Source organism: Saimiri boliviensis, chromosome X, assembly GCF_048565385.1.
Source record: "Saimiri boliviensis isolate mSaiBol1 chromosome X, mSaiBol1.pri, whole genome shotgun sequence".
Taxonomy (NCBI): domain Eukaryota; kingdom Metazoa; phylum Chordata; class Mammalia; order Primates; family Cebidae; genus Saimiri; species Saimiri boliviensis.
The window spans coordinates 106,822,613-106,838,862 of NC_133470.1; the positions used below are offsets into that span (position 1 = coordinate 106,822,613).

General features: G+C 52.2%; 1 protein-coding gene across 1 annotated transcript in view; it reads left to right on the plus strand.

The window, feature by feature from the left end:
* The window catches only part of ELF4 (E74 like ETS transcription factor 4), a 45,275-nt gene that overhangs the window by 25,198 nt on the left and 3,827 nt on the right, over window positions 1-16,250 (plus strand). The window contains 5 exon segments of the mRNA XM_074391574.1: window positions 7,597-7,880; window positions 12,743-12,914; window positions 13,351-13,443; window positions 15,229-15,420; window positions 16,190-16,245. Of these exon segments, the coding sequence (XP_074247675.1) occupies window positions 7,806-7,880; window positions 12,743-12,914; window positions 13,351-13,443; window positions 15,229-15,420; window positions 16,190-16,245 (588 nt within the window). The 5' untranslated portion in view covers window positions 7,597-7,805.

Below are 16,250 nucleotides of genomic sequence, written 5' to 3' on the forward strand. Positions count from 1 at the left end.
TCATAGATTATCCCAGCTTCTAAAGGCCCACTAATTAATTAGTCGGTGTGGTTTTTTTTTTTTTTTTTTTTTTGAGATGGAGTCTCACTCTCTCGCCCAAGCTGGAGTGCAGTGGCACAATCTCAGCTTACCGCAACCTCCCCCTCCCAGGTTCAAGCGATTCTCTTGCCCGTCTCCCACATAACTGGGATTATAGGTAGCCACTATGCCTGGCTAATTTTTTGTATTTTTAGTAGAAACGGGGTTTCGCCATGTTACTCAGGCTGGTCTCCAACTCCTAACCTCAGGTGATCCATCCGCCTCAGCCTCCCAAAGTGCTGCAATTACAGAAATGAGCCACCACGCCCAGCAATATCTTTTAACATTCCTACAGCGAGAACACGCTGCACATCTTGGGGTCTCTACAGTTACCGTATCTCCCCAGAGTCTTGGCAATTTTTTTCCTTCGGGGTGGCTCTGGGATTCACCTCTTGGCTTTCAGCTACCCTACCTGGTCTCCCCCCATCTCCTCCACTCACAGACTCACTCTACTTTATTTATTTATTTATTTGAGACGGAGTGTTCACTCTTGTCCACCAGGCCGGAGTACAGTGGTGTGATGTGATCTCAGCTCACTGCAACCTCCGCCTCCTAAGTTCAAGCGATTCTCCTGCTTCAGACCCACTCTTATACCCAGACTGAACGGCCGTTCCTAAAGGGCCGAGTTTTATGCCCCTCCCTTGCTCAAGAATCTACAGTAACTCACAGTTGCTTTCCATGTTAAGTTCACATTCCACAGTTCCGTGGATCCACTTATCCAGCTTCCCAAGCAGTCTTCCTCTCTCCCTCTAGTCAAACTGCTTTCCTCTCTACCATACATGTTACAGTTGTTGCTTTTGGCCCCTCAGCCTTCACTGCATCTCGCCACCTCCATTTCCCTTTCTTCCTCTCTATCTAGGTAAAGACATGCTGATTACTTAATGAGCCACCAGAGCCCCAAAGTAACAAATCAGACCAGGGAATTGGAAACACGTTGGCTGGGCATGGTGGCTCACACCTGTAATCCCAGCATGTCGGGCGGCTGAGGCGGGTGGATCACTTGAGGTCAGGAGTTCAAGACCAGCCTGGCCAACATGGTGAAACCCTATCTCTACTAAAAAATACAAAATTAGCCAGACATAGTGGCACATACCTGTAATCCCAGCTACTTGGGAGGCTGAGGCAGGAGAATCACTTGAAACTGGGAGGTGGAGGTTGCGGTGAGCTGAGATCATGCCATTGCACTCCAGCCTGGGCAAAAAGAGCAAAACTCTAAGTCAAAAAAAAAAAAAAAAAAAAAAAAAAAAATTAACCAGGTTTGGTGATGCGCACCTGTAGTCCCAGCTATTCAGGAGGCTGAGGCACACCCGGGAGGTAGAGGTTGCAGTGAGCCGAGATCATGCCACTACACTCCAGCCCAGGTAACAGAGTGAGTGAAACTCCGTCTCAAAAAAAAAAAAAAGAAAAATACATTTGGGGCCTAACAGAGAGCTTTTGCCTACATTAGTTCATTGGCCTTTTGCAACAACCCCTTGAACGAAGTAGGAGATCCCTGTTTTACAAAAAAGGAGAGTGACCTGTCTCAACCCCAAGGCAGAGCTGGGGCTTCTAGCTGGAAAGCCCATGATCTTAGGGTCTGCAGGGGCTTCTGGGGACTCTCCTTGGCTGGAGCTGGGAGACCATTATATTAGAGTTTCGTGGCTGCCCCACACTTGGCTTTCTCCCTTTCCCTGCAGTGAGTTCTCCCGTCACTGGCTTAAGGCCACTGTCCTGCGCCTCCTCCCTGAAGCACTAGGGCAGGCGTCCCCAAACTATGGGCCCGCAGGCCGCATGTGGCCCCCTGAGGCCATTTATCCGGCCCCCTGCCGCACTGCAGGAAGGGGCACCTCTTTCATTGGTGGTCAGTGAGAGGAGCACAGTATGTGGCGGCCCTCCAACGGTCTGAGGGACAGTGAACTGGCCCCCTGTGTAAAAAGTTTGGGGACACCTGCACTAGGGGATGTGGTGGCCACAGGCACTTCCAGGGGTACTCTTTCAACCTTCTCAGGACAGCTGGGGAAATAGGTTCTCTTTGTCGCTAACCCTCCCCTCCTCTTCCTCCCCTGTGGGGCTTCAGTAGTGCAGTGCTCTTTCTTGCCGCATAACCACAACCCAAAGAACTGGGGCGGGGTGAGGACAGGGGACCCGGAGCGCTGCACCAGCCACAGCAGCCTGTTCCTCCCTCCTTGCCGGGCCCCCAATCCAGGCGAGGAGCAGCCCCTTCCTACCCAACAACTGGACCACTCCAGCCCCACCCTGTGTATTCTGGAGCCAGTGGGGTCCACCGTCTGGAGCTTCATGGGGGCCCCGCAGCCCCCGTTGCTCCCTGGGAGGTCACCTGAAACTCATCATCTGGATGAGTGCTTTTTAATTTTCAAAATGCTTTTTCCCCACTGCCATCTTTATTCACCCGAGACCCCCTGGTGAGCACCTGCTAAGCCTGGATTACTCACAACCCTCACCAGCTCGAAGGATGACAGAAACCACAGCCCAGAAAGATGGCCGCCTTTTCCATGGTCATACATCTTGCTAGGATATTGCCAAGAGAACGCTTCCCTCCTCCTCCCCGACCCGAGGCAGTCTACACTGTGGGTGGGCTGTGGGTCCTCTGGAGAAAAGAGAAGGCTTCTCTTTGCCTGGGACCTGCCGTCTAATCCCTCCTCCTCTGGGACAGATCAAGACCTGGGAAGGAGGTAGGGGAAGAGGAGAGCTGAGAAGGATGTGTGTGTGGGGGGGAGGGGCTGAACTGGGGAAGAGTCCTGGGGTCACCTCATTGTCAGAGTTGGGACAAGCCCTATGGTAGAATCAGGTGGGGGCAGAGGGACAAGGAAGGAACTGGGTTTCTTGTAAATAAGCACAGAGAAACCCCAACCAACAGAGGGGTTGCAAAACCTTTTTTCCCTCCATCTTCCTGGTTTCATCTCAAATGGGGTGGGTGATAGAAGGAAAGGAATAGAGGAGAAAGAGCTGGCAAAATACCGTGGCTGGGGTGCCTTCACTGGACACTTGCTTAAGGAGGAGGGTTAGCTCACTCACTGGAGTCAAGCCCTCACTGGTGAGGTTGTGGGTTCAGGTCCTGAGGATGGGTGGATTCTGCTCTGTCCAGGACTAGTCATTGGATGTCGTCCTGACTCTGGCCGCCTGTCTCTTAAATCCATACCACTGGTCACATGGTGCAGCAGGCAGTTCCCGGCTTGATGACTGTTCGCTGGGGGATGGGCTGGTTTTCAGTCGAGGGTACAGCTGTTTCTGGGGTAGTTTCCATTTTGCTTGTGGTTGTAGGGGAGGGGTGTTGGGGGAATGGGAAATGGCATGAAGGAAATTGTCACTTCCTTTCCAGAGAATTCCAGAAAGGTTTCATGGAAGATGAGGTATTTCAGGAGTGGGAGCTGGCTCTGAGGGGACAAGGAACGGGAGAAGGAGAACTGTGCTTTGTGGCTCAGCTGACCATCTGGCCTCCATGTTTCCTGGCATGTGTGAAAATGCCACGGGTGTTACCAGCAATCCTTTGAGAGCCATTGGCTCAGCGGAGTGGGTGTAGATTCAAACTCACTCCACGGAGACCGTGGACGTGGCTTTCACACTGGGGCGGTTTCCTGTCAGGGAGGCCCAGATGAGTGGGTGCTGGACACTGCTTGGGATAGTTCAGTGACAGCCCCAGGAAGGGTCTGTATGTCTGAAGGGGGCCCAGTTGTGATACAGGAGCAGCCCAAACCACTTCAATTTTGCTTCAGTTTTGAAATGCACTCAGAGCCACAGAGGTGTGTATTTGCAGGCCTGGAAGTAGATGCCTTCGCCTGCTCACTCCCCCTGAGGTCCACACACTTAGAGAACACCCGGGGGCACTACTCACACAAAGGCTTTGTTTTTGGCCCAAGTAGGACAGGCAGCGGGAGCGGGAGCCAGAGACCCTGTAGGGCCTCAAAGGGAGTGAAGGGAGTTGGAGCTCTTATCACCCTGCCAGTGGACTGTGACCGGAACAAGCTGCGAGCTGTGCAAGGATGTGGCAGGGTGGGGGGATTCAGCACCAGTTACTGAGGTTCCCAGGCACCTCAGTTCCCGGAGACAGTGTCCGTGTGTGCCCCCTGCATCCTCCACTTACTGGGGAGGCAGATCCAGGGCTCTAGACAACTGAAGCTGTGTCCCAGCCAAAGAACCCACTGGAGAGGGGAGCCCCTGGTGGGGGCCCCCCTGGTCCGCAGGGCGCGCCTCCTGTGGTAGTGGCATCTTTGGTTTCAGGTTCCTGGGAGAAGGAGGTTATTTTGAAGGACTGAAGTGGGGGTTCACTCCTCTGCTGGGGAGAGTGAGTGAACATGCAAATGAGCCTCTCTCCACCTCTCACTTTCAAATCCTCAAACATCTCAAGGGGGAGGGGGAACTTTCTGGACTGGAAGGTTAGGGCGGGATGGGTTCTCAGCCTTGGCCAAAAGAGCAGGACAGCCACTTCCTCCCTCTCCGCCCCTTCAAGACCTTAGCTTCAGGCTCGAGACAGATGATCACCAGGATGGGCCTCCGGTGATGGGTAATGCCTGACAATCCCGAGGCAGCAAAACCTGCACTCACCAAGTCCTAGATTTTGCTGCTTCAACATGTGGACACAGAAAAGAACGCCCTGGGAATCGTCTGTCTTTTATTTCAAACCTCTGCATTGATGGCTAAAGATTCCATTCAGTGCAGTGCAGGGACCTGGTTCCCTCCCTCCCCCACCAGCTCCCTAGCAGATGGACGTTGGGGGGGGGGTCTCACCCCTGAGACCCATGGGCCACATATCTAGCTGGGGCTGGCATTCTCTTCCTGAGAATCCGACCCCCATCTTCAGCACAGCCACTTCCAGCCAGCATTAGCTCGGGTTTGTCATTCTCACGAAGGCAGCTGAGGCTGGCCCGGAGGAGGAACCAACAACTGAGCTTGTGGCTTTGCCGGCCAGACCAGGGCGGCCCTTTGACACACAGAGGCTCTCATACCCACATCTCCATGCTGGGGACACATGCGCACACCGAGCACATGCGTATACCCGCAGTGCGCTCGCACACCCACAGCGAACACAGATAGCGCACCTGGGTAAATGGTAATGTAAAAACATACAGAGGTCACCCCAGAAGGTATGTGCATTTTTCTCATTGTCTCGTAAGGCAGAGTACGTGACACCTACCGGCATCTACTGTATACGGGTAAATGTTGCCCAGAAAACATACCTCAGATATACTGACTGACCCATACCACCCATCCACACGCTCATCCATCCACCCATCTGCCCATCCATCCCTTCATTCATTCATGCATTCTTTCCACAAACACAAATTGAGTGTCTGCTACGTGCCAGGCGTGATGAAAGGTGCTCAGGTTTCATCAATGTCTAACACAGTTGTCACTGCCCTCAAGGAAGCCACTGTCTCATGGGGGAGGTAAGGAAGGTGAATAGAAGTAGGCCAGCCAGATAACTCCAGCAATGAACTTGCAAACATGAAATCCTGATCTGGGAAGAAGAGATGAGCAAGTCCGAAGGGAAGAGCTATAGCGAGTGACCTTGGGGGAAGGGACACACACCGGAGTTTCATGTTTAGACAAAGTGGGATTAGGTGAAAGTGATCACCTTTAATTTGATTAGTATGAGAATGTTTCCTGGAGGCAGACAGAAGGCCTGTGGGAGGGCAGGAGCTGCTTTGGAATGCAAGCCTTGGGGCTGCTTAGGCTAGCAGTGGGGGAGGGACCTTCCAAGCATAAATGGCCTTGGGAGGCTTCACAGACCAGTGGAGAAAGGGTCGCAGGCAGGGTCTGGTGGAGGTGGGGTGGCGGTGGGAGGAGTGAACCCAGGGCCAGGGCGGCGGTTTCCCAGGCGCTGCCTCTAAGTACTCAGCCTCTCACTTGTCCAAAGGGAAATTCAGGCCTGACCGGTTGAGTTGAGTGACTTCTCCCGACTTTTTACTGGGGTGGGTGGAAAGGTGTGGGGGTGAGGGTGGGGGTGGGGCAGGGGCACGGCCAGCCCTGTGGGCTAACGGAAAGGAAGTAGGAGAGGCCTGGGTGTCTCCTGTGGGGGAGAGCGGTCATCAGGGAGGTCACCGTGGTCCCCCTCCCTTTCCTCCCCTTTGCCCCTCTCTTAAGTTCCTCATTTCTTTCCGGGCCAGGAAAAGGTTTGGCCACCCCGGCACTGGCAGGGGAGTGTCAAGGAGGTAGCGTGCAGTGTGTGGCTTCTGCTGTGGCACATGGCGCTCATTCTTCAGGCGCTCATGCTGAGGCCAGGCTGTTCGTGGACCCACCCACACGCACATCCACACACTCAGAACCGAGCCCAGGGGACCAAAGACGTGGCGCCTGGAAGTGGAGAAGCTCCAGCAATTGGGGTGGAGGAGCAGAGCTGGCTGGCAAGGAGGGAGGTGGGAGGGCTGGGGCTGTGGGAGACAGGCATGGGTGTGACCACCCACAACACGCAGATGAGGCGCTCTTGCACTGACAGCTCTGAGGAGTGGCGACAAGGGAAACACATGCAGGCCCCGACGCCGCCGAGTGACACTGTGAGTGCTGAGGGCACGCGGGGCGAGAGGAGATGTGTTTGGGCTGCGGCCAACACAGAAGATTTCCTGGAAAGGGGGCCCGAGCCAGCCCCAGAGGATGGGGAAGGTTCCTCCTGCCCCTCCTCCAGCTGGGGCTGTCCTCGTCAGTTCCCAGGGTGACAGTTCAGTCTTGAAACTGAAAGCAAAGCTGAACCAAGAACACAAACCCACACACAGCACAGAGGCCACGCTCTCTGGCGGGTGACGGCGGTGCTGGTGAGGCTGGGGGGTGCTGTTGAAAACAGTGCGTGTGACCCACCTGTCCTTCTGTCTCCAGGCTCTGTGGAGGCGTGGCTCCATCTGAGAGTCCCATTCCTGAGAGCAGGGTCAGGCCACTGCTGGTCCTCACGCAACACAACCCCCCCGCAGCAAGGCAGGCAGGAGTATGACCACCCCCACTTCTTCCTCTGTAGATGTGGCCCCTCAAAGCTAACTGGTCCCTACTCCCAAGGTAAAATAAGGCTGACTTCAGCTGGAGCCAGGCAGAGTCAGAAGAGCACTCTATACCCACAGGCCCCACTCAGCCCCGCATACGGTTTTTCCCCAAGCCAAGAGAGTTACAGGGATTCTCCATGCTGCTGCCATGTCCATGAGGCCCGGCCAGGCGCCCTGACTTCCCCGTGCCCTGGGGATTCGTCTTCAGGGTGGAGAGAGCCCAGAGGTCCTCCATCCGTCAGTTTCTCCAGGGGAAGGGGAGGAGGCACGGAGGGAGGCTGCATGTCTTTGGGACTAGCTCGAGATGCTGATGCTGGTGAACCAGACTGGCACCAGCACTCAGCCACTTCCCACGGGAGGCCATTCAGTTGACTTCCTCTTTCTCCTTCTTTCTTTCCCTGACCCCCTTCTTTTCTCCTCGTCCTCCCCTTTCGGCTGCTCCTCTGTTGGCAGTCTGCCTTAGCAGGGCAGCGTCGCTCTGGTTCATTGGCAGTTCTGGCAACAGAGCTCAAGGGTGACTTACTCACTGTCCCCATCTCTCCCTTCTCTCTAGGTCGCTCCTGTGGTTGGTCCAGCCCAGCATGCAGCCTTGAGCCTGGCTTAGCTCACCACCTCCTCCAGCTCTCTCCACCCCATATTTTACTGCACCTCAGGGGGTAGGCTCTAGGCTCCAAAGTACCTGAGTGGCATCTCTTCATTAAGAAAGCCCCACAGCTCTGGAGGGCTCTGTAAATCCCGCTGTCAGCGCGCTGAGAAGACAGCATGGCTATTACCCTACAGCCCAGTGACCTGATCTTTGAGTTCGCAAGCAACGGGATGGACGATGATATCCACCAGGTATGGCCCCTGAGAATAGAGCACAGTCAGCCCGTATGGACAATCAGATAGACACAACCAGCCAGGGAGCCAGCTGGCTGCACAGCTAGCCAATCAGCAAATATCCATGAAACACCTCTATGCTCAGGGCACTGGACCTGCTTGCCAGCCAGCCTGCGTACCAGCCAGTCACTCATGAGGCTGGTACACAGTCACTGGGCCATCATTTAAGGAGCTTATTGCTCACGTGTAATCAACAAGCCAGCCAGACAGCTGCTAAGTACATCAACTGAGCTGCTGGTTAGCAACATGGAGTAAAGCATAAAGGGTACCCTGACCATCAAATGCATTTTTCAGCCATTTCCCTTCTCCCAAAGTGTCACAGTGAGAAAGCTGAGGGAAGAGCCACATAGCAAGAATGAGTGTGGCCAGCTGAACTGTACACTGGAGTCCAGGCCCTGATATTTTCAGTCACCTCTTTGGCCCCAGCCTGAGGATTCAGGACAAACTAGAAATGAGGTCTTTGGTGGAAGGAATTTGGAAAATAGGACAGGATTCTGTGACACCCACTCAAGTCCCCACTGCTCCATTCCTTCCCTGCACTGGCACATTTTCTGTGCGCTTAAATGCAGGATACCATTGAATGGTATCCTGGCACACTCATCACTACCCTCCATTCTCCTTCTACAAAATGGAGAGGGAAGAGGCACCCAGGTACAGTAGAAGGAATGGAAGATTAGGAGTCAGGAGCCCTGGGTTCCAATCCCAGTTTGGCCACAGTGTCACCTGAGCAAGTCCTGTCCTTACTCTATCTCTTTGTTTTGTTTTGTTTTGTTTGAGATGGAGTCCCACTCTTGTCACCCAGGCTGGAGTGCAGTGGCGTGATCTCAGATCACTGCAACCTCCGCCTCCCAGGTTCAAGTGATTCTCCTGCCTCAGCCTCCCGAGTAGCTGAGATTACAGGCACCTGCCACCATGCCCGGCTAATTTTTGTGTGTTTTTAGTAGAGACGGGGAGTTTCACCATGTTGGCCAGGCTGGTTTCAAACTCCTGGCCTCAAGTGATCCACTCACCTTGACCTCTCAAAGTGCTAGGATTACAGGCGTGAGCCACTGCACCTGGCCCCCTACCCTATCTGACTTCTGTTTCCCCATCTTCACCAAGAGGAGATCCAAATGGATTACCTCCAAAGGGCATTCCAGTCTAACTCGGATGTTCTCTATTCGAAATCCTGTGAGGATGGAAAACTGTCAAATCTCTAGTGGCCTACCAAAGGCTGCCCCCTGGTGGCCTTTGAACACATTGAACTTTCTGTCTACCTCCCTACCTAAAGCTTGCTCAATTTTACTGAACATACAGGGTGTGCCTAGCCTAGTGGAAGGCATCAGACAAGGAGAAAGGAAGAAAAATCTACCATACATGAGTTGTCAGTGCTACTTGTCATTTTTTATTTGTTTCTAGTCCACTCAGCAACTGTTTCTTTTCTTCATAGAGGCCGTTTTTCACAGAAGCAGTTCTTACCCTCCACCCTCAACAGACAGACTCTCCTCCAAGCCCAGGATGCCCTTAAATTCCCTTCTTTCTCTCTTTTTATCCGTAACATTTCCTGTTCTTGTTTCCTTCCCACTGGCCCAGGAGAAAGAAATGCTCCTTTTCCTTGCAAGGGTAATTCCCAACCTCTGTATGTACTGAATCTGTTCTCTCCGGCATCCTCCGAGACCTCAAACCATCGATCGCTTCCTCTGTCTCATATCTTTTTTGTTTGTTTGTTTATTTACTTATGTGTTTATTGAGACACGAGTCTCACTCTGTCACCCAGGCTAGAGTGCAGTGGCACAATCATGGCTCACTGTAGCCTCAGCCTCCCAAGTAGCTGGGATGACAGGCGCACATCACTGCACCTGGCTAATTTGTGTGTGTGTGTGTGTGTGTGTGTGTGTGTGTGTGTGTGTGTATTGAGACAGTTTTGCTCTTGTTGCCCAGGCTGGAGTGCAATGGTGCGACCTCAGCTCGCTGCAACCTCCATCTCCCAGGTTCAAGCAGTTCTCCTGCCTCAGCCTCCTGAGTAGCTGGGATTACAGGCATGTACCATGCCTGGCTAATTTTGTATTTTTAGTAGAGACAGGGTTTCACCATGTTGGTCAGGCTTGTCTCCAACTCCCAACCTCAAGGGATCCATCCTCCTCGGCCTCCCAAACTGCTGGGATTACAGGCATGAGCCACCGCACCCGGCCTAATTTTTCGGTATGTAGCCCAGGTTGATCTCGAACTCCTGAGCTCAAGCAATCCTTCTGCTTCAGGCCTCCCAAAGTGCTGGGATTACAACAGGTGTGAGCCAGCTGGGCGTGGTGGGATTACAACAGGTGTAGTGAGCCAGCTCACCTGTAATCTCAGCACTTTCCGAGGCTGAGGCAGGCAGATCGCTTGAGGTTGGAAGTTAGAAACCAGCCTGACCAACATGGAGAAACCCCATCTCTACTAAAAATACAAAATTATCCAGGCATGGTGGCACATGCCTGTAATCCCAGCTACTCGGGAGGCTGAGGCAGGAGAATCGCTTGAACCCGGGAGGCGGAGGTTGTGGTGAGCTGAGATTGTGTCACTGCGCTCCAGCCTGGGCAACAAGAGTAAAATTCCATCTCAAAAAAAAAAAAAAAGAAAAGAAAAAGGAAAACAAGTGTGAGCCACCCCGCCTGGCCCCTTTCACTCCTTTTAGGAAACGACTTTTATTTTGAAATGTATAATAAATACAAAAGGGTGCATAAATCATATTTCGATATAGACATCTATAAAATGAAACACCCAGGTACTCACCACTTAGGTTAAGAAATAAAACATTACCAGTCTCCTAGAAGCCCCTGATACCTAACACTTAATGAGAGCTTAGCCTACGGCAGGCCCTGCTCTGAGTGCTTTATGTGTATGATCTGTTGAAACAATCCTAAGGGATCAATCATGTGATCACTCCCATTTTATAAACGGGGAAACTGATACACAGAAAGGTTAGGTAGCTTGCCCAAGGCCGCACTGCTAGTGAGCAGCAGTTTGGTCTCAAGCCCAGGGAGTCTGGTTCTAGATCAGCACAATCCAATAGAATTCTCTGGAATGCTGGAAATGTCCTGTGTTTGTGCTGTCCAGTATGGGGACACAAGTCACACGGGGCTATAGAGCACTTGAAATGTGGCTAGTGCAATTGAAGAAATGATTTTTTAAGCTTTCCAAAGTTTTTATTTACCTCTAAATTTAAATAGCCACCCATGGCTGGTGGATATCATCATGGATAGTATAGCTCTAGATGCTGGGGCCTTAATCACGATACCTAACCGCCTACCCCAGTCTGTCCTCACTAAGATCCGTTGCGACTTGGCCTGGCATGCTAGCACTGCCCTGAAACTGATCTAGCCAGGGTGACTGCCGAGGGCCAAGCCCAAAGGTCTTTTAATCCATTTTTGTTTTTCTGGATCCCTCAGGAACACTACATAGAGAGGATCACTCTCATCCTTTTTGCATGAAATAAAAGAATTATCATCCACAAGCAGATCTCGAGAGTAAACAACAACAAAAAGAATGATCAACATTCCCATGAAAGAAAATTTGGAAGATATGAAAAAGACAGAAAGGGGAAAAAATTATTCAAAACTCCATAATGAAAATAAAACTATAGCAGGGCGTGGTGTCGGCTTATGTCTATAATTCCAGCACTTTGGGAGGCCAGGGTGGGTGAATCACCTGAGGTCAGGAGTTCAAGGCCAGCCTGGCAAACATGGTGACACCCCATCTCTACTAAAAAGTACAAAAATTAGCTGGACGTGGCAGCAGGTGCCTGTAATCCCAGCTATTCAGGAGGCTGCGGTAGGGGAATCGCTTGAACCTGGGAGGTGGAGGTTGCAGTGAGCCGAGATTGAGCTACTGCATTCCAGCCTGGGTGACAAGAGCCAGACTCTGTCTCAAAAAAAGGAAAGAAAAAAAGAAAACTATGATTAACATCCTGATATATTTCTTTCTATGTAGAGGTTTTTTATTTATTTATTTATTTATTTATTTATTTATTTATTTTTAAAATAGAGATGGGGTCTCACTGTGTTGCCCAGGCTGGAACTCCTAGGCTCAAACGATGTACCCACTTTGGCCTCCCTAATTACAGGCATGAGCCACCACTGCATGCAGCCTCCTCTATGTGGAGTTTCTTTAAAAAAACATTTGCGCCGGGCGCGGTGGCTCAAGCCTGTAATCCCAGCACTTTGGGAGGCCGAGGCGGGTGGATCACGAGGTCAAGAGATCGAGACCATCCTGGTCAACATGGTGAAACCCCGTCTCTACTAAAAATACAAAAAATTAGCTGGGCATGGTGGCGCGTGCCTGTAATCCCAGCTACTCAGGAGGCTGAGGCAGGAGAATTGCCTGAACCCAGGAGGCAGAGGTTGCAGTGAGCCGAGATCGCGCCATTGCACTCCAGCCTGGGTAATGAGAGCGAAACTCCGTCTCAAAAAAAAAAAAAAAAAAAAAAAAAAAGAACAAAAAAACAAACATTTGCAGTCATACTGCTTTTTATTTTAGCTTTGCTTAATTTCAGTACACTTACACTCTCTAAGGGTTGAATTCTCATCTCAATTTTCTTATCTACTCCAAGGGATCGAGCGACCACCAGCTCCCTTTTGAACTCTTAGACACTTATTTTTGGCTTCCTGATAGGCATCCCTATTTCAGTTGTCCCAAAGGCACCTCAGGCTTGCCACATCCAGACATTGTAGCCCTTATCTTGGTCCACCACCTGCTCTTCCCCTAACTCTGGCTGTAAACTTGGTCCATTTTCAGATTCTGGTAGGGAGGGTTTGCTGGAACACCTGGGTGTGTCATGAACCGCATCCCTATCTTCTTCATAGCTGGAAGACCCCTCTGTGTTCCCAGCTGTGATCGTGGAGCAGGTACCGTACCCTGATTTACTGCATCTGTACTCGGGACTGGAGCTGGACGACGTTCACAATGGCATCATAACAGACGGGACCTTGTGCATGGCGCAGGATCAGATCCTGGAAGGCAGTTTTTTGCTGACAGGTCTGTTCCCTTGCTGGGCAGGGAATGTGTGGTAGAAAGAGGGGCTGTGTCTTTAGGGAACAGCAGCCCACAGTGGCTTATAGTAATCCTATGCAGAATGGGCAAGGCCACCAGCAAAAACGTGCTACTTCACAGAGGAGGGAACCATCTTAGTAGATTCATGGTCTGTGGAGATGGGGTGGGAAAATCGGGAGTGAAGACCAGCTGAGGGGGTGGAGATTTAGGGAGGGAAGGGTGCCGGGCCCTTCCTGGCTGTCCCTCAGTACCTCTGGACAGGGTCCCCTGCTTCTCGCTCACTTAGCACTCACTTCAGGGCCAGCCCGAAGGATGCTTACCACCATCCTTTCTTCGGGCTGGCCCCGATTGTAGCTGTATCCCCTGCCTTGTGCCCTGAGAGAACTTTTCTTCTCTCCTCCCACCATGGAACTGGGACCAGATGACAATGAGACCACCTCGCACACCATGTCAACTGCGGAAGTCTTGCTGAATATGGAGTCTCCCAGTGATATCCTGGATGAGAAGCAGATCTGTAAGTGTGAACCCCAGTGCCTGAACTCAAGGTAACAAAAGAATTCCGTGTAAAAATATGAAATCTGTGCTGGGCGCGGTGGCTCAAGCCTGTAATCCCAGCACTTTGGGAGGCCGAGGCGGGTGGATCACGAGGTCAAGAGATCGAGACCATCCTGGTCAACATGGTGAAACCCAGTCTCTACTAAAAATACAAAAAAAATTAGCTGGGCATGGTGGCGCATGCCTGTAATCCCAGCTACTCAGGAGGCTGAGGCAGGAGAATTGCCTGAACCCAGGAGGTGGAGGTTGCGGTGAGCCGAGATCGCGCCATTGCACTCCAGCCTGGGTAACGAGCGAAACTACGTCTCAAAAAAAAAAAAAAAAGAAATCTGTGTATTGGTTTCTCAGGCATGTGTGCACTCAGGTATATGCGCCATACCCACTGATATTTATATGACTTTTATCTTTTGTGTATTTTGGTGGCTGGCTTATTTCAGTTAACACAATGTCTTCAAAGTCCATTCATGTTGTAGCATGTGTCAGAATTTCTTTTCATTTTCAGGCCAGGTGTGATGGCTCATGCCTGTAATCCCAGCACTTTGGGAGGCTAAGGCGGGTGGATCACCTGAGCTCAGGAGTTTGAGACCAGCCTGGGCCACATGGTGAAACCCCATCTTTACTACAAATGTAAAAATTACCTGGGCGTGGTGGCACACATCTGTAATCCCAGCTACTCAGGAGGCTGAGGCAAGAGAATCACTTGAACCCAGGAGGTGTAGCTTGCAGTGAGCCAAGATCGCACCATTGCACTCCAGCCTGGGCAACAAGAGCAAAACTCCATCTCAATGCAGCGTGGGGCTCATTTAGAAATAAGTGATCCCACAAGGTCAGGAGTTCGAGACCAGCCTGACCAACATGGCGAAACCCCATCTCTACTAAAAATCCAAAAATTAGTCGGGCGTGGTGGCAAGTACCTGTAGTCCCAGCTACTGGGGAGGCTGAGGCAGGAGAATCACTTGAACTCAGGAGGCGGAGGTTGCAGTGAGCCAAGATCGTGCCACTGTACTCCAGCCTGTGTGACAGCCAGATTCTGTCTCAAAAAAAAAAAAAAAAAAAAAAAGAGAAAAGAAAGAAAGAAGTGATCTCTGCCCATCCTACCAGGCTCCTAGCTCCCCCAAGGACCCCCAAGGCAGGCTCCTCCCAGTGCCCTCTCAGGCAGATGCCTTAATGGTACAGGAAGGTCCCCCTAGATTGCCCTCTCCCATGGGGTGCTATGGTACAGTGAGGGAAAGCAAGCTATAAAGCTGAAATGTGACAGGTGTCTAGTCCTGGCTCTCACCAGTGTTCATCCAGGATCCAACAAGGGGTGCCTATTTGTACCAGGCACCAACTTGCTGTGTGACGTTGGGCACTTGACTTCCCCTCTCTGGGTCTCAGTTTCCTCATCAGGAAAGCACAGGAATGGGACTACATGATCTCTAAGGCCCCTTTGAGTCATAAAATGAGCCTAGGACTAAATCAAGATGGCCCTTTACCTGGGGTGCTGCCTAGAACTTCCCCACCGCCAGCAGTGGGCTATAAATGTGGCAGCTGTGATTGGGGCCAGCTCATGCCCACAGCTCTGCAGATGCTTCCTCTCCTTGTGGTACAAGCCACATGAGGCATTTTCAGGTGCATCCTGTGTCTGGGGTGGGGGAAAGAGCCCCCCCCCACCCCTGGAACCTACCAGTCTCTCCAGCACTGGGCGACCCCCACTCCATCCCCTGCCCTGGGCCCTGCCCACCCCAAGCCTTTCTTCTTGCAGTCAGTACCTCCGAAATGCTTCCAGACTCGGACCCTGCACCAGCCGTCACTCTGCCCAACTACCTGTTTCCTGCCTCTGAGCCCAATGCCCTAAACAGGGCGGGTGACACTAGTGACCAGGAGGGGCATTCTCTGGAGGAGAAAGTCCCCAGAGAGGAAAGTGCCAAGAAGACTGGGAAATCAAAGAAGAGAAGTAAGTGGGAGAGAGTGAGTGTATGTGTGTCTCCGAGGGGATGGGCGGGGCGTGGGGGCGGTCAGGGTTCATGGATGTGTTAAGAGGCCAGCTCTCTGGTGTGACACAGATGGACTAAGGCCTCCCTTCTGTGAAAGCTGGCCTCATGCGTTAGCCTGCCTGCAACTTGACATTTCCCCTGCTGCCCCTGTCTGCCCGGGATCTGCATAAGCTCTTACAGAAACATCGATGATCTAGGCGGGTTGAATGCTGGGCTGGGAGTTTGGACACCAGGCTCGGCCCCCTGGCCAGTCCCCAGACCTCTGGGGCCTCAGCCTACAAAAGGCTAGTCATGCCGGGTGCTTATCTCCCTTCTGCAGAGCTTATAAAGCCGACGCCATATATGAGAGGACTTTGGGCTTTCCCAGGCCCCGTGTTATTGATTTACTCAGGCGATGGCTGCTCGATACTGCCTTGTCAGCATGGCAACCAAACCTCAGCTCCACACTTACGTGCACAACAGTGGTGCCTTGAGGCTGCCTTTCCATATCAGAAGGCAGGCTGGGCACTCTGCTCTCACAAAGGTGACTTGTTTGCAAGCACTTGGTTTCTCTGCAGCGTTGCCATGTTGCAGTGCTACCCTGGGGGCCTGAAAATGAGGGTGCAGAGGCCTGAGGGCTGTGGCTCTAGAGAGCCATCTGCAGCCTCCAGCCCCGGTGACCTGCCTCCTCCTTGTTGGCCTTGTCATAGTCAACTTGGCCGGCTCATCGTCCCCACCTTTCCCTCACAGTCCGGAAGAGCAAGGGCAACCGAAGTACCTCACCTGTCACTGACCCCAGCATGCCCATTAG